General features: G+C 35.1%; 1 protein-coding gene across 1 annotated transcript; it reads left to right on the plus strand.

Moving 5' to 3' along the window:
• Nucleotides 1-9,713: 9,713 nt before the first annotated feature.
• Nucleotides 9,714-22,037, plus strand: LOC111895130 (uncharacterized). The gene is made up of 3 exons (XM_023891231.1): nucleotides 9,714-9,719; nucleotides 9,795-9,919; nucleotides 21,563-22,037. Exons 1-3 carry the CDS (start codon nucleotides 9,714-9,716, stop codon nucleotides 22,035-22,037), a joined length of 606 nt encoding a protein of 201 aa, XP_023746999.1.
• The last annotated feature ends 1,730 nt before the right edge of the window (nucleotides 22,038-23,767 follow it).

A 23,767-nucleotide genomic window follows, 5' to 3' on the forward strand; every position in this document is an offset into this window, starting at 1 on the left:
CCCTATCAGTCTGGAAACCAACATCACAATACCCTACAACTCTCAAGTCATCACTCCCACCGAGGGTAAGGACCCAGTCCTTAGTCCTCCGTAGGTACTTGAGGATATTCTTTACCGTAGTCCAGTGAGCCTTGCCAGGGTTCCCCTGATACCTGCTAACCATGCTCAAGGCAAAGGCTACGTCAGGTCGAGTACAAGTCATAGCATACATGTTTGAGCCTACTGCCGAAGCATAAGGTACTCGACTCATTGTTGCTATCTCAGCCTCAGTACTAGGGCTTTGTGTCTTACTCAGTCTGGCGTTACTCTGGATAGGTAACTCTCCTTTCTTGGAGTTCTGCATGCTGGATCTCTTCAACACTTTGTCCAAGTATGTACTTTGACTAAGTCCAATTAGTCTTTTTCTTCGGTTTCTTAAAATCCTTATCCCTAGAATATAGGCAGCTTCTCCTAGGTCCTTCATAGAGAAACACTTCCCAAGCCAGGATTTAACTTCCTGCAGAGTTGGGATGTCATTTCCTATGAGTAGTAGGTCATCCACATACAATACCAAAAAGCTAACTATACTCCCACTAGCCTTGACATATACACAAGATTCATCTTCACTCCTAGAAAAGCCAAATTCCTTGACCATTTCATCAAAGAAAAGATCCCATCGGCGAGGTGCTTGCTTTAATCCATAAATGGATTTCTCAAGCTTACACACTCTATTAGGGTACTCATTGCTGACAAAACCTTCTGGCCGACTCATGTAAACATCTTCAGTTAGCTTTCCATTAAGGAAAGCGGTTTTGACATCCATTTGCCAAATTTCATAGTCATGAAATGCAGCTATGGCTAACATAACCCTAATAGACTTAATCTTGGCTACTGGAGAAAAGGTCTCATCATAATCCACTCCAGAAGTTTGAGAGAAACCATTTGAAACCAGTCGAGCCTTATAAGTGTGTACATTACCATCCATGTTGGTCTTCTTCTTGAAGATCCATTTGCACCCTACAGTCTTACGACCTGGTACATTCTCAACCGAGTTCCAAACTTGATTGTCATACATGGATTGTATCTCGCTATCCATAGCCTCTTTCCATTTCGCAGACTAGGGGCCTGCCATGGCTTCCGCGTAACTGTTAGGTTCATCCAGACCTACTAGTGTCTCATCACTAATAAGTGTCTCAGCTTCCGCAATAATATGAAAACCATAGTAATGCTCAGGTGCATTCCTAACTCTTGTGGAACGCTTCAGAGGTACAGACTCGTCAATTGGCTCAACAGGAGTTTCCTCCTCAAGTTGAGGGCTAGGGTTTGAAGTTCCTTCACCACTTGACTCTTGAAGTTCTTCAAGGTCAATTTGCCTCCCACTGTCTCCTTGGCTTATGAATTCTCTCTCACGAAAGACTACTCTTCTTGCTACAAAGACCACATTATCACTAGGTCTGTAGAAGAGGTAACCAAAGGATCTTTGTGGGTAGCCGATGAAAATACACCTCTCGCTTCGGGGTTCAAGCTTATCATGAGTTTCACGTCTCACGAAAGCTTCACAACCCCAAAGCTTGATGTGGTCTAGTTTGGGTACTTTACCAGTCCACATCTCGTGAGGAGTTTTGGCAACTTTCTTTGTAGGGACTAGATTAAGGATATGGGCGGCAGTCTCTAAGGCATACCCCCAAAATGAGATTGGTAGCGAAGCTCGACTCTTCATGGAACAAACCATATCCAACAAGGTTCGATTATGCCTCTCAGCTACACCATTCAACTACGGTGTATTGGGAGGTGTCAATTGTGATACAATCTCACATTCCCTAAGATAGTCGAGGAACTCTGAACTAAGATACTCACCATCTCGATCAGATCGAAGCATCTTAATGTTCCTGCCCAATTGATTCTCGACTTCCTGTTTAAATTCCTTAAACCTTTCGAAAGTCTCTGATTTATGCTTGATTAAGTAGACATATCCATATCTACTGTAATCATCAGTAAAAGTCAAATAATAACGATTAGCATCCCTTGTGGCATGTTTGAATGGTCCACACACATCCATGTGTACAAGGTCCAACAAACCTTCACCCCTCTCACAAGAACCTGTGAAGGGTGACTTTTTCATTTTTCCAAGTAAGCATGATTCGCAACTGTCATCTGACTTTAGGTCAAATGACTCCAAGACTCCATCCTTTTGGAGTTGGCCTATGTGTTTCTTGCTTATATGTCCAAGACGACAATGCCATAATGATGCTTTATCCATGTTATTATTATTAATAGAATCAATACACATCACATTATTTCCTAAGTTATCTACAACAGACACAGCTTCATACACACCATCATAAGGTAATGCTTTAAAATAAAGAACATTATTAAAGAAAGCATCAATAGAACCAACTTCATTATTAAATCAAAAGGTAAAACCTTGTTTATACAATGCATGAAAGGAAATAATATTTCTTGCCATTTCTGACGAGTAACAACACTTATTCAAATCTAAATTAAACCCATTACTTAGCGATAAAGTATAAACTCCAATCTTGGTGACATGTGTAACTTTCCTACTCCCCATGATTATGTTTATTCTTCCTTGCTCCACATTCTCACTTCTTCTTAGTCCCTGCAAGTCACAACAAATATGAATACCACAACCGGTATCAAGGACCCATGAGTTAGAATGGGGTGAGTTATTAGATAAGATAGTGTAAATACCTGCATGGTTGGGTTTAACATTCCCATCCTTCACATCTTGCTGGTACTTTGGGCAGTTTCGCTTCCAATGTACCTTTTTCATGGCAATAGAAGCATTCAGCCTCTTTTGGGTCAAAAGAAGGAGTGATGAAACCTTTCTTGGTTCCACTTGAAGAAGAGCCATCACGGGTCCTAACCTTGGTACCCTTCGAAGAACTCTTTCTCTTCTTCCCTCGTCCTTTCCCGATTGCCAAGACAGGGGCGGAGTTGGTAGGAGTAGGAGTAGTAACAACTGCCAAACCCTTAAGACCACTTTTCGCGGTCTTTAAGGGTCCTTGAAGTTTGCTAAGAGTGACCTCTTCCTTATTCATGTGGTATGTCATGCAGAATTGATCATAACATGAAGGTAAGGAGTGCAAAATGATATCTATTGCAAGCTCCTCGGGGAAGTTCACATTAAGCTTCAGCAAACGGTCCACAAATCTTTGCATTTTCTGCATGTGGCCCGTGATGGGTTCACCATCCTTCATGCGAGTTGTTATCATGGAGGAGATGATTTCATACCTCTCTTGACGGGCACTTTGATGGTATCATTCCATCAAGTCTTGGTGCATCTCATAGGGGTAGAAATCATCATAGGATTTTTGGAGATCCGCGGTCATGGTGGCCATCATGATGCTTGCCACTTTGGTAGCATCTCTTTCATGTGCCCTAAAATCAGCGATCTCTAGAGGAGTAGCAACTGTCTCATCAATCTCCTTAAGCTCCTTATCTAGGACATATTCCTTGTCCTCGTAGCGAGTAATCATTCTGATGTTTCTGATCCATTCATTAAAGTTGGATCCATCAAAAGTGACTTTCCCATACAAGTTCATAAGAGAAAAGGAGCCACTAGGATTAGAGCCAGAAGAAGCGGTGTTTGTAGACATCTAAAAAGAGAAGAAAGAAGGGATTTAGTTTAGATATAGAGATAGTCCTTAATAAAACACCCAAATGTAGTATTAAGGCTAGGACCCAATCACAATATATTATACTTAGAAGAGGTATGTCGTAATCTAAGTAATAACATATTTGAAAGGTAGGTGAATGACGATTCACCAATTTCCACCAAAGTCGAAATATTAAAAAATATTTAATTTGGTTTTTAGAAACTCCTAGATTCTTTTGAGATTCAATGAACTTTTCAAAGGCATGTTTCAATCTCGAGTGTGCCCTCTAACTTTTGTGACTGGGATGTCGAGGATCACAAAATGAGGTGTGAAGTAACCATGCAAATCACTTGGTACTCTTAAAGTTTACCCCTCAATCGATGTGTCGGTTAACCACACACGCTCCATCGATACTATGATAAATATTAAGTCACCCTTTACCTTCCTTGTTAAGTCCAAGTTAGTGTGCCGGTTAACCACACACGCTCCACTAACGACTTAGACAAAGTGTAAAGTGTAATTTCATGGATTAGCACCTTATTCACATTTTCCCTAAAGTAACTAAGATTGGGAATTTAAAAAAACATTTAGTTAATTTATAATATTCATCATACTTTTGATGAGAATTTATAAGTCCTTGTCTTACCTGTTCGGCTAACGACCCTCCACCAGTCAAGCAAGCGGTGGGTGAGAGTGGACATCCATTAAGTTGCCATTTTATAGACAACAACCTTATACCCACCTTATAGACCGGCTTCGTGAATGAGGCGTACTAGCGGTAAGACGACTTTGATCTTATACATACATATATTATTATTAACTTATAATATTATAAGTATAAGGGTTGAATTTTAACTTTTAAAATTCTAAGGGTTGGAACTAAAGTTTTAATCAAGACTTTACTTGTTCCAAAACTTGAGGGCAAGTTTTGTAAACTTTCAAAACTTTTCATTTCTTGTAACTTATGAGTTAATTAGAGTATTAAAAATGAAGACTCTTCATTTTTATAACCCATGTGTTCTTTTAATGGTTTTTAAACAAAGTGACTCTTGGTTTTGCATAACTTGAGGACAAGTTATGGACTCCATTAAAACACATTATGATCAAGAATTAAACTACCAAGAATGTTACAAACAATTCCTATGATCATCTAAACATCATAAGATCAAGAACATGAATATGAACACTTTCATGAATCAAAAATTACACTTAAAACTTGTAATTTTGATAATTTGTCATTTTAAATGGATTAACATGAACATTACACCAACTAAAACAAGTTTTAAAACAACAAAACAGTTTAGGGTAATGTTCCTAGTCCATTTCCAGCAACAAAGATCGAAATTCTGGAAACTGCAGCCTCTACTCGTCGAGTGCATGAACTGACTCGACGAGTAGCTTGCATTTGGTCATGGACTCGTCGAGTCCCCCCATGGACTCGGCGAGTTCATACGGGCAGAAAGCAGAAAACTCGATTTTTCAAGTAGTTTGCACAAAAGTCAAACAAGCAAGCCTAGGCTCTGATACCACTGATGGGTTTTGAGCATTCTAACACTTCCTAAGTGTACATGCAACCCTAATAACCTTGGATCTATGTTTTTCTAATAATCATGCAAAGTTGTTTTTCCAAGGTTACGAACCTATCTAGCATACATGGGGAACATATTTTCTTTTTATAAAAGATAGAACTACATACCTTGTTGATGAAAGTGTTCCTTGAAACCTTGTGAGCCTAGCACCTCAAGTGTGATGCCTCAAATGCTTCACACAACACCAAATGCAAAGTATAAACTTGAGAGAATACTCTAACACACTCAAAATTGGCCAAGACCTCTTGTTTCACTAGTGTAGCCGATTTTGGGGAAAGACATGGTCTTTATATACTGTGTTGCATTAGGTGAAACCCTAATGTAACATGACTCTTCATTTCTCAATCCATGGGTTAACTCCATCGAGCATCCTATGGGTGGAATCCAACTTGATAATCCATGGAGCCTTTTAGCCCACTATAAGATATGGAAGATTTACATAATCTAACCATATATTTAATTAGTTATCCTTTTGATCACCTAATTAATTCTTGATCAAAACTAATTAAATAATATTATTAATATATTAGAACTTATAATATATTAATAAACCATATGTGTTATTTCTCTCATTTAGTTTATCCAATTGCATGGTGCTATGCAACCCAAATGGACCATGTCGGGTCAGGTCAAGTACATACCAGAAATAGTTATGAACTTAGACACCTTATCCAACAATTAGTTCACTATAAACAATGCTCTGATACACTATTAGAAAAATACCCTTTAATGACGCGCAAACCATGACACGGGCTGTTTTACGATACGCAAAAGTATGTGCCCTAAAAATAATGCCAGTTCATCCAAAATGTGATGGATTTAGGACACACATTTTTGCGTGCCCTAAAATTAGTGTAAAAAAAAGGCGAAGGGAACCTATCTTAAAAAGCTTATCGTGAAATCATGTCGCTTTATATTTTTTTAATGAAACACGCATCATCATCTAGCAGCTTCATCTTTAGTAGCAGCGGGAAAAGGAATTCCACAAGTTGAAAACCCCGCCATTGTAGGGACCATTATCTAGGGCTTTTTGAAAAACAGTCGTAGACTTACTTCGCCGACCGTTGTTCTCCACATCTCCAACTTCTTGCTTTCCCATGGTCCGTCAATAAGATCTAATTCGCCAAAGGTATGTTTTGGGACCTAGAGACGTGTGCTCTATGTTGTGGCCCGGTTGCCCACCGCCCTATCCTATACTACCTAAAAAGATCTTCATCTTCTACAAATCAAACACAAATTGCTATTTCGGGTGATAAATCTAAGAACCGGTCATGGGGCACGGTATATTTGGATTTAATTTAGAAAAAAAAACCCTAATATACGATCAACATATAATCAAGGATCTCAATCAAACCACAAAAGATTGTGTGCATGAATGCGATAACTAATCCTACTAATCTAACTCTTTATGTGTTTGCTCACAGCTGATACAAGTAGGAGACCTAGCAAGAAGCACAGGTCATCAGCCAAGGTTGAAGAAGTGCTTACACTTTACACTACGAAGAAGATATCAAATTGAGTATTGTTTAGGAGAAGAAACCGAGTTGAGAGTTAAGAGGGACTAGAGAGAAAGAGAAAAATGGTGGTAGATGATGATAAGGTAAAGAGAACTCGAGATCTGCTATCGAGCTTCTCAGACTTCTCGTCATAATTTCTTAATTTTCCCATTCTGCCCTTGTTGTGTTCTGAAACATTTTATGTTTGTGTGGTAACATAACAATTAACAGGTACACTGCATTTTTTGAGCTATTACCATTTTTAAAAGTGGGCACAACTCCATTGTTGAAGGTTGACTAGATTTGTCAAAAAATCTCTACGACCACCCTTACCATTGATAATTCCAACACATTCTCCACCCATTTTGCTGCTTTCACCTCCATTGCATCTGTAAACTTTGAAGTTAGAAGTCCCTCAAGAATCCAGGTACCTTTTTATTTTTATTTTTTTACAATACAAATGTACAGACTTCCATTCGTTTGTTTATAGATTAGCACCCTACTTTTACTGGAAAGTGTATCTTAATGAATTATGGTTAGTATTATTAGTTTTACATATGTGATGTGACACTACATTCATAATTGGGAGAAACTGAGACATTGTTGTCTCTTCATTTAAAGAAGTTATAGGGAGGTCCTTTGGTGGTTATGCTTCTGTTTCAGTTGTATAGTCGGCTTTTCCAGACTAATATGCCTCAGTTGTTTCCTTTGATGGTTGCTGCTATCTCAGTCCCGGGTCATGACAAGGTTCCACCTCATTTGAAGACCCACTTCTCTAAGCTAAAAGGGGATCAAGTGAAGGTAATTTTGATCAAGATCATTCTTTTATCTTCCTTTTAAGTTTTAAATCATATTTGAAGATTATATGTTTATACCCTATCATGTTCTTGCAGACTATCACTTTCCTGACTTACCTTTTGAAGAGCTTTGCTGATTATATCAGACCACATGAAGAAAGCATTTGTAAAAGCATTGTGGCTTCTTTACTTCTTTCTGGAGATGCAATTGATAGTTATTTTGGGTTAGTTTTTAAAGTCTACTTGATCATTTATTTATATTCTAGTAATGGGTTGTGGAGTTGGTTGCAGGAATGGAAGTCAATGGGAAGGATGATGATTTGAAGACACCACTTCTGAATCCCTCTGATGCTGTTGCAGTTGATAGTATATCAGTCCATAGTGTCAATTAAGGGATTAAACCTATTACATTCAAAATAAGTGGAATAGAATATGCATCATGCTCATCATCCAATGAGTCTTTACTTCTGGATCCCAATGATGTGTCACCACTTCAAGGCCAGGGTGTAGTTCCAGAACTTGTTGATGTAAGATCCCATGGTTACCTCTTTTGTGTTTCTTGTCATATTTTAGAGAACAAAGACATTTTTTAGCAAAAGTATAATGATGTTCATGTTTTCAGGTAAAAACAATCAAAGAAACTATTGAAGATGCAAGCTTTGAAGTCAAAAAAATTTCAGACTTTGAAGTAAATTCTAAAAAGATGTTGGATCCTGTCACATGTTCCCTAGGGAATCAGATGGAATGGATGGATGTGAAATGGATGGATGTGATTCAAATAAAGTTAGGAGTCTGCTTTCCAGGATTAGAGAACTGTTGGGCAATCTCTCAATGAATATGGATTCTGCTTCATTAAAAGATCATAAAACCAGTAAGCAACAGTCAATCTAGTTGAAGTCTGCAATGATACGTTCTCATGAGGATTTTGATGCGTGTACAAGTACAGAGGCGATGAATATCGATTTGGACTTGGATCTAAATCCATTGGTGGAGGAGACTCTGCTTCCCGAGAACAGAAAGCTGGATGGATTTTTGGGACAGGAATGTAATTCTGCTTCATCAATAGTAGATCATAAATCTAGTGAGAAGCAATCACCAATGGAGAATGTAGAATCAAGTAAATTCAAAGCTGTAATGACACGTTCTCATGAAAACTTTGATGAGTGTGCAAAAGATGAGATGATAGACATCGACGAGTACAGAATGGTGGAGGATTTTGAGCACAACCCTATGGTTTCCCTACATGATGATGTTGTTGTTTACTGTGAGGTAAGTGTCACTTCTCAAAGACCCAAAACACGCATTTCAAAACTTATACATACTCATGATATGTAGGATTTGTACTTGGTTTAAAAATTAAATCCATTCCCTTTAGCTTTTTTTTCTTCAACAGATAGTTTAGCATGCATTGAGGTTTCTCATCATAATCTACCTTTTGATCCAAAATTTAGAAACCCTATTTGCATTCCAACCATCAAGAATGTATGTAACTGGAAATCCATTCCATTCAGATGTTACTTGAAATCCATTACATTGAGATGGATATATCTAAAGAGTTTACATGCATCCAATACCAGGAGTAATATGCTTTTCTTTTCTGATTATGTCAAGTGAAGTTGTAATAGCATTTCCCTTCCTTTATTTAACATTTTTCTCCTGAATTTTCTTATGCATTATTCTACACAGCCAACATTTACTGATGCGGAAAGTGCGGCTTCTAAATCTCATCAAACAAGCAATGCTGATGTTGGTTTTACTGTGGTTGACTCTGATGAAACTGTTACACCAGTTTCCAAGTTTTCATCTACTCAACATCAAGTTGAAGACTTTTATTATGAGGATGTGGATATTTCAACTTGTGATGATTATGATTTGGTGACCGTAGCGGATTATTCTTTTCCAATGCAGCAGCAAACTGACGATTCACTTCCCTTGAATTGGCAAACAAAGCATTTTTGTTCATCTCCTTTTGATTTGGGAAAGCTCTGGGACACGTCAACATCGACTTTAGAGAATCCGTTTGGGGATTTAACATCAAACATCACATCATCTGTTCCACAAAAACAAGCAGCTGCAGGTAAATAGATGTTATTTTTATGGTATGCATTGCATAGACAAGTAAAAAAATTTCCCATTCGTATCTTTATTTTTTAGTAGAGAGTACCATTATATTTATGGTATGCTTCTTGTATGTTGAAACAATGGGTTTCTTTCTTCATCTGGCGCTTAGGGATGGAGGTATGTTAGGTTTTATGTTTAGCAAGGGCATACTTACTTTTCAGTTTTGACCTTATTTTTTTTAATAAATTATAGGTGGTTCCATTGTTAATGAAAGCTATTGGATGGCAAGGAGGAAGTATACTAGCCCTTCAAACACTGAAACGTGTGGTCGTTGCTAGAAATAGGGCATGGGATGCACTTGTTGCACAAGGTCTTAGGTTAGTAATCATGTTGTGTATCTAAAATCCAATCGTCGCCATCGATCTAGATCAAGGTCACCTGTTAGTTTTATAGGAATGTATAATCCATGTTAGCAATATATTATTTTTGTTTAACATTTGAATGATTATTTGTATGACATATTATAATTTGTGCAAATTATTTTATTTTTTGCGTATGAATTTTTATTTTATATTATGAGACATTAAATGTGATGTAATTTGAAAATTAGTAAATTTACAATATATATATATATATATATATATATATATATATATATATATATATATATATATATATATATATATTAAAACATTTAAACTTTATGACATGCAAAAATGTGTGTCGTCTTTCATTATGACATGGGCGTTAATGATACACAATGCAAGTTGTAAATGTGCATCGTTTTATGACATGTGAATGCGTGCCATTTTCTTTATGACAGGGTCTTCCTTGACATGCATTGCGCGTCCTAAACGTGTGTCGTAAATGCGCGCCGTAAGGTTACGATGCGCAAAAGCGTGTCGTCTTTCGTTATGACAGGGCCTTCCGTGACACGCATTTGCGCGTCGTCTGAGCGTTTTACGACACGCATTGTGCGTCGTAAAAGGTTGTTTTTCGAGTAGTGATACCAATTTGTCACACCTCCAAACCTGAACCGCGGAAATATTCAGGGCGGAGGACGTCATGTACAGTATCATAATAATTTAATAGTAAATAAAGTACACACAACCATCATATACATAATTGAAAAGTTTACATGATTGTAAGTATTACATGTTTCAAAAGTCAATTACAATCTGATGTTCAAAAGATTTTATAAGCATCAATCTTCAAAAGTAGTTGACAACCTGATTTAGCGATTTCCTAAGAATACAAGTTATTTTAAAGAAAAAGTGTCAACAACAAAGTTGGTGAGTTCATAAGTAGTTATTTGAATAAATGCATGCCATTCGTAAGTTCATGTTTGTTTCTAGAAAATCCGATATTTTCTATAAAACCAGTTATGATTTGTTGTAGTATAAAATGGATGTATTGAACCTAGAAAATCCTATATTTTCCTAAAAATTGAGAAGCAGTCTTAATACTCCAAGACCGTAATTTGTAAGTAAATATGCCATACTTAGCTTAATAAAATATAGTTTTATTAGTAAATAAAACTATCTGAAGATTTGCATTTTCACGTAAAAGTAATTGTATTATTACTTTTTACGAAAGACTTAATACCATAAGAGTCGTCTATCATGTGAGTTTTCATAACTGTACTAAGATGGGCTTGCCTATAGCGACGTTCGTCAGGCGTCGAAATGTTATGACATTTGTCACCCTTAACCTGTCGGTCGGGCTGTAGCAAACAACCAGGGTGCGGGATCATCAGTCCTGTATAGATCTGTACACACTTATCACGTTCTCCTGACAGAGACTCAGGTTATAAAACAAGACTTTCTTGTATAGCTTGATATGTACTAGGAAGACGAATGACTCACAAATTCCCAACAAGATTACGTATTTTGGAAATGAATGTAGTTATGTCCGAAATGGTTACCCTTTTTATGATGTTTATAAAGGCATAAAATAAATTTTATATAAACATATATATATATATATATATATATATATATATATATATATATATATATATATATATATATATATATATACATTATTTTATCCCCAAAGGGTAAAGTGGTATCATGAGATGTTTTGCATGCTAATATTTTCAGATAAAAGTTATACCAACAACAATAAAATATAGCAAAAGATTGATATTTTTAACATGATTTATTCACATGTTTACTTATCTTCCCCACCTAAAAATATAGAAAAGATATGTAAAATAGGGGTATGAACACACTTGGTAAGAGTGATGATTTGACGAAAACGAGGCTTTACTCGGGCAGTACTTTGACTGGAGAGAGGTTGGCTTTTTGAGAATTGCGGGGCTTCGAGCCGTGAACACACTTAACCTCACACACAACATGAACCGAAAACTATTAAGACTTAGAAAAGCAAAGTATAAACAAAATTTTACACCCAACACATTCCAAAAACCACAATTGTCAAATTATCAAAAACACAAATTCATAAATTGTTTGATAAAATCCAGGATCCTCAAAAACATAAACTCCATCTCGTGTGTACAATCAAGCCGACGCCTTCCCGTGATGCTGAGAAGTACCTGAAACACATAACACATAAAATGGTAAGTACGAAGCTTAGTCAGTTCCTCAAAATACCACACATAACTCATTAGCCTCTCATAGCTATATCTCAATAAGACCCTCTAGTTGATGTGTCTTAGTGAAACCCTTCGGTCCCACAATTCGGGTGGACCCTCTGGTCCTAACTCTGTAGATCTCAGCATAATACACAATGTAAATCACAAGGACATAACACATGATATCACAATACTCAATATAAGCACACAAGGCCCTTCGGTCACACAAAATTACCACTTAAGTTAAGTATATTGAGAAGACTTACCTCGTTAGCAAGCAAATAAACCTTATACACGAATCACCGATCATGTCTTTGCCTAACAAAAATCCAAATAAACCAAGTTATTTTCTCTCTCTAATCTCTTGGAATGGGTGAAACACCATTCTGACCCTCCATGGTCTCTACAATCCCTGTCTTCACCAAACCCTAAAGTCAACTGAAGTCAACACTCGAGTCAACAGTCCATGTTGACCCGACTCGTCGAGTGCATCTATGTGACTTGTCGAGTTCTCTTGTTCCTTCATAAATGTCGTGAAAACCCAATTGAACTCGCCGAGTTTTGTGATCAACTCATCGAGTTAGTCATGTCCAGACTCGTCGGGGAAAACCCTAGCCGACTCTACAAGTTGCCTCAGCAACTCGGCAAGTCCTTTAAGTAACTTTTCTTATTCAAGTGTTTTAAGGTAGAGCTACAACCACAAACTCTAGATCTAGCCTCCCAAGGCTGAGATACAACATAAAGCTACAAGCTTTACGTCATTGCATGGCACTTAGGGATTGAAATGCCAAAAATAAGTTCCATTTATGAGTCCTAAGCATAAATGCTTTCCTCTAGCTTGATAAAGCTTGGATCTTTAGGCTTAAGGGACTTCTCAAGGTCCAGATATGTAGTCTCACTCTCTTAGCAAATTTAAATCACTCAAAATCTCAAGGAAATATGGAAAAAGCCCTAAAAGCTTCCTAGAAACGAGATCTAATCAATATGATGAGCAAGGTGGTGAATTTAACCTTCCTATAGAATCTAAGGGTGGATAAACACTGGATCCAATAGTCTATTCTCATTGTTTTCTTTGATACTCTTCTCTTCTCTTCCAATAGTGCTCTAAAATGCACAAAGATTAGCTCTCTCTCTCTCTCTCTATCTCTCTCTCTCTTAGATCAATATAGACGATAAGGGTTTCACACAGGGGCGTAAGGTGGCTGGTGAGGCGGAAATGAGGGCTTAGGTTCCTTTAAATAGGACCCAACCCCGATGAATTAGGGTTTCCTCTCACAGCGCCAACTCGTCAATTTGGTCGTAAAACCCACATGGCCAAATTCATCTCTACTCGCCGAGTTGGGGCATCTAACTCGTCGAGTTACTCAACCAACTCATATATATATATATATATATATATATATATATATATATATATATATATATATATATATATATATATATATATATATTATACATATGAGTAAGGATGTTACGAAGCAATTTCCAACATGGTGGAAGTTGCATTTGGTACAGTGGGGTAGAGTTCGAAAATAGTGTTTGAATGTGGTGGGAGTGTTTTTTATTGCGGCATACACAGCCACATTTTATGGGTTTTGTTTGCGATATTTGAAGTTCTCCTTTGACTTCCCATGGAATTTCTTTTTGTATTCCCATCCTAGTTCTTTTTGTTTGTGGGGTCATGGTACCCTAACGGATATACCGCTCATTTAATTGATAGGCCAGTTGTTTAGCACTATCAAATGTGGAGGGCTTAGATGCAGTAGCCAGACCTTGAGTTGGCAAAGCCAATCCCCAGATGTACCTTTTCATCTTCATATCCTCCGGGGTCACCATTCATGGGCAGAGATTTGCAAGGTCGTTAAATCGAGAGGTGTAGGAAGCCACTTCCGATCTTTCCAGGGTGAGATTCCAGAGCTCCTGTTCTAGATCTTGTACTTGCCATCGAGGGCAATACTCATTGATCATTATTTCTTTCAGTGGTTCCCAGCACATGTCATAAGCTTCATCGATTCCAATGGACTTGGCAAGATTATTCCACCAAGTCAGGGAAGAATCCATCAATGTGCAGGTAGCATACTTGAGTCGGCAGTCCTTAGTGCAAGCACTAATGCGAAATATTGCCTCCATCTTTTGTATCCATCCGGATAGAGCAACTGCTCCATCAATGCCGAAGAAGGATCGAGGTTTCTAGCCCATGAAATCCTTCTATAAACAAGGTCTAAAATTGTTTTGGTTAATACCTAGAGTGTCGCCACCATGTCTATTGTTTTCAGAGTTTTCGTTTCGGGCAGCCTCATTTGCAGCTAAGGTTGTGACAATCCCTTGTGCAAGCAGGGTCTGCATTAGAGTGGGGTCTATTTGAAATAGTGAGTTTGAGGTATTAACAATTTGTGGGGTTTCATCTGGAGTTGGGGTTACTCTTGGTGAAATTCTTGGAGTGACTCGGGAGGTTGGCGATCGACGAACAAGCAGACTCTTTCATGGTTCCATCATTCTAATATATTCAAAATGGACATGTTAAGTTATTTTGTAGTTATACACAAGCATGTATGAGTTGTATATTAATATAATTTGTTTACTCTTATAGATTTCCAAATTATAAAGAGAGCGACCGATTTCTAAAATCCTGCAAATATCCCAAATGATAGAGAATTGAAATCCTACCGATTTCAAATCATAGAGAAGGAAGTTCGGAGACTACTAAATGATCGATTGGGAACTATGGGTTCATCTTCTACGATGGTAGCGTAGCTATTGGTGCTTTTTTGTTCTTCGGATTTAGTCAAACTTGGAAAATCTAAACGTTATCTCATATTTTTAAATATTTTTAAAATATATGCGTTCTTTTGGAGTTGATATGAGGATTCTAATGAGGGTAATAGGTTTCTGCAGAGAGTCTTGAGAACATCCTTCAATCTCTAAAACTCTCAAGGTTGGTTGTGCATCAGCCCAACTATAAATAGCATAGGTGCGCGTTCCAGGTTTATTTGTAGTATAGGTTATGTACGGTACTAACCTTAGTCAAGGAGTTTGACCTTAAGGGTTGAGTTGGTAGGTTTAGTTGAAGGTATGTTAGAATTTTATTAAGTGTTCTCATCGTGGGTCAGAGTATACATATATATATATATATATATATATATATATATATATATAACTCGTACATATATTGTTGGTAAGCTTTGTAGTATTATTAGTTTTTGTTTTGTACTCGAAGACTATCAGGTAAGCATCAGGTCCAGACAGGAGGCACCAGAGGGCATGACCATTTTAGCGTATAGACTTTCTGAAATCCACCAACTCAAGCGATACTTCAAACTAGTTACCTCTCTCATTAATAGTCGATAAGAAGTGTAATTATTAATAATACTTTTATTATGAGCCTGCAACTATATTTGTATTCCTCTTTCGAGGATACATGTTCACTATATGCAATTTAGCTCTGATACCAATCTGTCACACCCCGCCCAAGACGACGGACCATGTCAGACTATGCGACTTAGTTCATGGATCACAAGCAAATTGAATATACATCACAAGTACTACAATAACAACACTATAGTTAAATTCCACTTAGATTTTGAACATATGGTTCTTACAGATAATAATATTAAGTACATGAGTTTCCTTAATAAATAGGCTAAAATAAAAAAAACTAGAGCAAACTAGGTTATCCAAAATCAATGAAAAATCCTTCTGCTAATAGTTGGTTCACTGATCTCCTGAGAATACATGCATCATCCCATGAAATTATAATATTTGTATGACATATAATTTATGATATGCTATTTCGTTACATAAAATCAGGACATCATATAGTAAAATGACAAGTTATCTTTTCTAGTTGTAAAATGTATTAACCCACTATATCATATGTATGTCATGATAAAACTAGTTATGATATATTATTTTGAGAAAATATCGATTTTAACTAGATATGACTTTAGCATGCATTGTTCATATTTGATATATGTGTTCATATGTATTCTCCCCTAAAATAATAAAAACATTAAAAAATGGGTTGTAAGCACTCGTTTTTTGGTGTTCTTGTTTGGAACAATAAGATGAAGTAGGTTGTATGCATTGGATAAGGTGTCTAAGTCCATAACTATTTTTGGTATGTACTTGACCCGACCCGACATGGTCCATTTGGGTTGCATGGCACCATGCATTGGATAAACTAAATGAGAGAAATAACACTTATGGTTCATTAATATATTATAAGTTCTAATATATTAATAATATTATTTAATTAGTTTGATCAAGAATTAATTTAGAATTAATTAAGTGATCAAAAGATAACTAATTAAATATATGGGTTGATTATGTAAATCATCCATAACTTAGATAGTAGGCTAAGAGGCTCCATGGATTATCAAGTTGGGTTCCACCCATAGGATGCTCCATGGATGCTCCATGGAGTTAATCCATGGATCATGAAATGAAGAGTCATGTTACATTAGGGTTTACATGGTGTAACCCTAATGCAACACATGCATACTTGAGGGCTTGGCCGATTTTTGAGTGTTATACTTTCTCTCCAAGATTACTCCATTGTATTTGGTGTTTTGTGAAGCATTTGAGGCATCAAAGTTGGGGTGCTAGGCTCACAAGGTTTCAAGGAATCGAAATCAAGAACAAGTTATGTTATTCTTTCTTACATTTAAGTTAAAATTTTCCCCATGTATGCTAGATAGGATCATCAACCATGGAAATCAACTTTGCATGAATCTTAGACAAACATAGATCCAAGGTTTATTAGGGTTGCATGTACACTTAGGAAGTGTTAGAATGCTCAAAACCCATCAGTGGTATCAGAGCCTAGGCTTGTTTGTTTGTTATTTGTGCAAAATGTGTTAACAAATCGAAACAGCTTGTTGTCTGAACAGTGGACTCGTCGAGTCCATGGGGCGGCTCGATGAGTCCAAGTGAAAAAACATCCTACTCATCGAGTAGGTTCATGCACTCGACGAGTAGGAGGTCTTGACAACAGATTTCCGACTTTTGTTGCTGGAAATGGACTAGAAACATTACCCTAAACTATTTTGGTGGTTTAAAACCTGTTTTAGATGGTGTAATGTTTATGCTAATCCATTTACAATGGCAATTATCAAAAACTACAAGTTTTAAGAGTAATTTATGATTCTTGAAATGTTCATATTCATGTTCTTGAACTTATGAAGATTAGATGATCATAGGAATTGTTTGTAACCTACTTGGTAGTTTAATTCATGGTCATTAGGTGTTTTAATGGAGTCCATAACTTGTCCTCAAGTTATGGAAAACCAAAGGTCACACTTCAATAAAATCCATTAAAAGAACACAACGGTTATAAAAATGAAGAGTCTTCATTTTTAATACTCAATTCATTCATAACTTATAAGAAATGAAAAGTTTTGAAAGTTTACAAAACTTGCCCTCAAGTTTTGGAACAAGCAAAGTCATGATTAAAACTTTAGTTCCAATCCTTAGAATTTTAAAAGTAAAAATTCAACCCTTACCTCTAAATATTATTAAAAGAGAACCTTTAATTCTAAATTGAAGAAATCAGGGCCACTGATTTCATTTCAATCCTATATTTTCCACCATTGGATTATTTGCTGACATCATCTTTGTCAACCTCTTTATTTTTGTCCACAAGTTTTAAAAAACGTATACTACATTTTAAATTAGGAAGTCTATTAATGACAATTAAATCTCACCAAAAATAAAATGAATTAAATTAGGAATTCCTTTAATGACAATTAAATCTCACCAAAAATAAAATTAATTAAAATAGGAATTTTATTAATTACAATTAAATCTCACCAAAAAATTAAATGAAAATATGTCTCACCCCATCCCTCATTACCAATACCCCTACCATCTCTCCTTTTTTTCTTTACATAATTTATCTAACCTAAGTTTTGTAGTAGGAAAGAAAACGAGGGAAAGAAGAAATAAAATATATGTGGGATTCGATCTGTGTAGATCAGTCTTGTGTTCGATCATCATGAAAGAAGGAGGAATGATATAACGATAAATTTCTTTGGATTCTACTTTAATTTGATCATAGTTTAGATTGATTTTGGGTACGTTTTAGATTACGTTTCTTTTATTCTGTTTCAACTATGAAGTTCCAATCTATAAAACCTTTTGATTTAAGTGTAAATCCATAATGGTTACATTTTCTGAATCTGCTTCTATTTTTGTTCTTATGATTTGTATTGTTGATTTTGATTTTTTAAGTTATAGATATCTGGAGAGCAAAAGGATGGACACGACAACATCGCTACCTCTCATCCATCGTTTCGATTTGAAAGATATGTCCACTAGGTAGTGAATTTGTATATGTCGATTTTCTTTTTTATTTTTACATTTTTATATATGCATTTAGCCATTCGATCCCTTCCTGGATATGGAGATGGAATTTAAACCCTTATACCAATGAGTGATCCATATATTCTACAACTCAGCAAAACCCAATGGTGATATGTGTTTTGATTTATTTAACACACATCTTTTAAAGATACAAATTGGGCTCTCAGAAATAAGGTATTCACCTATCCTTTTTTAATATTATAAAAAAAACATCTTTTAGACTCAATAGCAAAGAAAAGACAAAGTTTTAGTATACCATATAAATAGATTAGATCGATAAATCTTATTGGAAAATGTTGGGGATTGATTAATTTTGGTTAATTAGCATGTTTTTTTTTATAACTTGTGTTGTCTGGGCATGCTGAGGAGCATAGTAAGAACCTTTCACAACCTTATTCTTTCGTTTAACTGGTTTGAATCTTTTTATTGAGTTTAATTTCTCAAGGATAAATGGGTACACCGTACGCTCTTGAAAATAGGGTTGGGAAAATTGTGAGTATCAATGTTTTCTCAGCAATAGGAGAAGATATTAGTATAAAACTTGCAATATAAATTATTTTTAATTACATAATAATAACTAAAAAAAGATATGTGAAAGATTATTTTTATAATTTAAATTTCAATATATAACATAAAAATCGTATGAAATTTTCATTATGTTCCATTCCATGCCTCACAAACATGTTTTGGGAATGGAATTACTTATTCTATTATCTTGCTTTTTCGATTACCTATCCTTTCAATTTCTTTGTTGTTCCATTCTTTGCAACCTCACATTTCTCAAAAAAGTAATTCAGACATCCATCATACAATAGAAAATGTTTTATAAACTCCTATAAGGGAAGAAGAAAGATAAGACTAAATGAGTGTATGGTGTTAATCTAATTATGATGTTCTTTCATCTCTATTTGCATGTTTCTAACTTGTTTGTAGTATTGTCTATAAAATATTGTTGTTATATTTGAAAGTTCGTTTTATCATTTTCATCTTTTTATGTGTATGTTTTAATCTTTCAGGTTTTTTAGAGTATTTGAAGGATCGTTTCTGCTTGGGAGTGGGGTAAAGTCAAGGGCCCTAAAATTGCAGTGTAGTTGTATTTAGAGCCACTTAAATATTAAAGCTTTTTGTTGGAATTATTTTCAATAATCATATGTACCTTAGAAGAGATATCATAAGTATAGTTTATGTTTTATAACGTTTTTTGTATTTTTTTTAAATGTTGTAGAGGTGATATCTACAAGGTGTTGGTATTTTTTTGTTGGCAAGTTATTACGCTATCTAACACCCCAATAATCTATAATATTTGTATAAGATGGTGACAATTATTATTTTTTATTGCAGCTTCTCTTCATATTGATTATCTAATGTGGTCTGAGTTCTAGAATGTTGCCACTGAGAGGATTCCATATTGTGGGGCGTTGGAATTCATTACAAAATTAGGCATGATTTATATGCCTTATTGGGTATTGACGGAAATGCTTAATTTTTGCTCATGTAGATCGATAAGCATTTTACAATATGCTCTTTTAACCTTATATTAGGACATTTTCTGAAAAAAAAAATTACTTTTAGTATTGAACTTTGAAAGAAAAAAAAATTTCATACATCGTACTCTTAAAGATCATTTATAGGATTATTTTTTGGAAAAAAATATTCATTAATAGCATTAAACTTTCCAAAAAATTTCATTAATAGCATCGTAGTTTTAAAAAAGGACTTTTTCGTATTCTTTTTGGTTAATCTAGAAAAGCTTTATTTTTTATGCACATTAGAGTTCATTAATAGGATTTTTTTGAAAACATTTTGTTAATGGAAAATGTATTTTCATTTTCTTTCATGTATAGACCATTTATGTAAAAAAACATTTTAAATATGGATCATTTATGTACTTTTGTTCACAAGTGAACCATTTATGTAATATATAAATTTAAATGTTAATTAGTAGATCATTAATATGACAACTCTCTAGCGAAAATTTGTTTTTAGTATCGAAATTTGCAAAAAAAAAAAGTTCAATAATGACATTGTACTTTAAAAAAAATATTATTTTGGATTATTTTTAGATGATATTGAAACATTTCAAATTTTCCTACATTGAAGCTCATTTGTAGGACAGTGTTCTGGAAGCGAATTTCATTAATAGCGTTGAACTTTGCAAAAAATATCATTAATAGCATCGTACTTTTAAAAAATAACTTTTTTAGAATTCTTTAACTGTAGGTAGATTTCTTGAATGCCTACCTTGATAAACATATGTAGAGAAATCTTTTTGGAAAAGGATAAAATCCTGATATAACAACTTGAACAAAAAAAAGAAAACCTCAGTTTTGACTAACCTAATTTTAGTAGTTTACACACCATTTAGATGCTCTCAAAATAGTATATGAAATAACTTATTTAATAATGCTAAAATGTTATTTGACATGTTTTGTACTTTCTAATGATTATTACCAGGAAACCTTTGAAGGATTTTTTTACCTGAAAGAATGTGATCAACATACAAAACAACGTTGCATATTCAGAACCTAATGTTCTTAATTTACTATAATAACGTCTTCCTGTAATAGTTGATTAGCCCTACCTAACTATCTCATGCAAGGTAAAGGATTTATGTTGTTCTAAATGTGTTAAAATGCTTCACTTAGGTGTTACTCAACACATGGTTTGCGGACTATCCACATTGATTTCATGATTGAGACGAACACATCACATCGACCAAGATCAGACCATCAACCATATTAGTAACCCCCACTGAGATTATCATTGTAATTTGAGTAATCATCCAAAACAGGCAATGAACTTTGAATTGTAGTAAATCTAAAATCAATTCCTAAATTGTACATCAAACTTCTAACATTAAACCTGGAACATTTTCAATTAATGTTATCGAGTTGATATGCATTTGATTATTTAGGTATATCATAAATTGTTTAGCGTCCCCTATTGAATTATGGCGTGAACGTAAAGTTTTACGTTTAACCGTAAACATGAGGCTTTAGTTTGGTTGTCTAACTAATGATTTGGATGAGACAAAAGCATTTGATGAGTGGATTTTTAAAATTAGTGAAGGTAATATTGGTGGCCCTAATGATGGTGAAGGTGAAGTTGAATTTCCAGAAGACGTTGTTGTTCGCTCTATAGGCAACCATATTCATTTAATTTTATCCACCGTTTATCCATCATTTGAAAACCATCTTAATGATCCATCATATTTTCAGGATAAAGCTATTTTGGTACCTACAAATGAAGAATTTGATGCTACCAATGACTGCATTTTAGGATTCATGAAAGATGAAGGGAAAACATATATTAGTTCAAATTTTTTATTTGAGATAGAGTTACCAGATTTTTTTGAGGAATCAATCTACTCTTCAGTTGTGTTGAATGGTCTTAAGGCATCTAGAATTTCTAACCATAAACTTACACTAAAAATAGGTGTTCCAGTCATGCTACTTCGTAATATCGAGCAAACTAAAAGATTATGCAATGGTACTAGATTACATATTGTTAGGATTGGAAGACACATCATTGAAGCCTGAATCATATATGCTAGATTTTTCAATGAGACTACTTATAACCTTGCATGAAGTTAAATCCGTCTAATAAAAGAATCTCATTCTATTTTTAGCGGAGGAAATTCCCTATAGTTGTTTATTTTGTTATGGCCATTAACAAAAGTCAATGACAATAATTATCAAATGCTGGATTATAGTTGTGTATGTCCGTCTTCACTCACTGCCAGTTATATGTTTTGTGCTTCTCGCGTCACAAGTGAAAAATGATTGAAGTTACACATATATGACGAGAAAGGTCATCTAACTAATAAAACAAAAAGTTATATCTACAAAAAGATCATTCAATGATTATAAATATTTAGGTGTTCCATTGTTTTTTTATTTTTTCAGACATTTCAATGTTACCAATAATCCTAAGTCTGTTTTTGTTACTTTATTTCTTTTATAGTGTCAATTTTTTTTATACCTTTATATGTATATTTTTATATGTTTTCCGCGTTTTATGCGGGTCATAATCTAGTACTTTATAATAGTATAAGTTAATAATATATATGTATAAGATCAAGTCGTCTTACCGCTAGTACGCCTCATTCATGAAGCCGGTCTATAAGGGGGGTATAAGGTTGTTGCCTATAAAATGGCAACTTAATGGGTGTACACTCTTACCCACCGCTTCCTTGATCGGTGGAGGATCGTTATCCGAACGGGTAGGACAAGGAATTATAAATTCTCATTAATACTATTATGAATATTATAAAGTAACTAAATGTTTTATTAAAATTCCCAATCTTAGTTACTTTAGGAAAATGTGAATAAGGTGATGATCCATGAAATTACACTTTACACTTTGTTTAAGTCGTTAGTGGAGCGTGTGTTGTTAACTGGCACACTAACTTGGACTTAACAACGTAGGTAAAGGGTGACTTAAAGTTTATTATAGCTCGGTGGAGCGCGTGTGGTTAACCGACACATCGATTGAGTAATAAACATTGAGGGTACCAAGTGATTTGCATGGTTACTTCACACCTCATTTTGTGATCCTCGGTATCCCAGTCACAAAACTTGGAGGGCACACTCGAGATTGAAACATGCCTTTGAAAAGTTCATTAAATCTCAAAAGAATCTAGGAATTTCTAAGAACCAAATTAAAAACTTAATATATTAATATTTCGTTTTTGGTAGAAATTGGTGAATCGTCATTCACCTACCTTTCAAATATGTTATTATTTAGATTACTGCATACCTCTTCTAAGTATAATATATTGTGATTGGGTCCTAGCCTTAATATCACATTTGAGTGTTTTATTGAGGACTATATTTATATCTAAACTAATCTTGTCTTTCTTCTTGCTTAGATGTCTTCAAATAATGTTGCTTCTGGCTCTAATCCTAATGGCACCTTTACCCTTATGAACTTGTGTGGGAAAGTCATTTTTGATCGATCCAACTTCAATGAATGGATCATAAACATCAGGATGATTACCCGCTACGAGGACAAGGAATATGTCCATGATAAGGAGCTTATTAAGATTGATGAGACCACTGCAACTCCCTAGGAGATCGCTGACTTACGGGCACATGAAAGGGATGCCACCAAAGTGGCATGCATCATGATGGCCACCATGACAGCAGAACTCCAAAATTCCTATGATGACCTCTACCCTTTTGAAATGCACCAAGACTTGATGGAAAGATACCATCAAAGTGCCCGACAAGAGAGGTATGAAATTGTTGGGTTTTGAGCATTTTAACAC

The sequence above is a fragment of the Lactuca sativa genome, chromosome 3 (genome assembly GCF_002870075.4).
Source record: "Lactuca sativa cultivar Salinas chromosome 3, Lsat_Salinas_v11, whole genome shotgun sequence".
NCBI classification, from domain to species: Eukaryota; Viridiplantae; Streptophyta; class Magnoliopsida; order Asterales; family Asteraceae; genus Lactuca; species Lactuca sativa.

What these genes read in the sequence shown, in the direction of transcription:
- LOC111895130 (XM_023891231.1), top strand. An exon ending in CTTGTTGCACAAGGTCTTAG is followed by an intron (nt 9,920 to 21,562) that starts GTTAGTAATCAT and finishes TTTTAAAATTAG; the next exon opens with TGAAGGTAATATTGGTGGCC.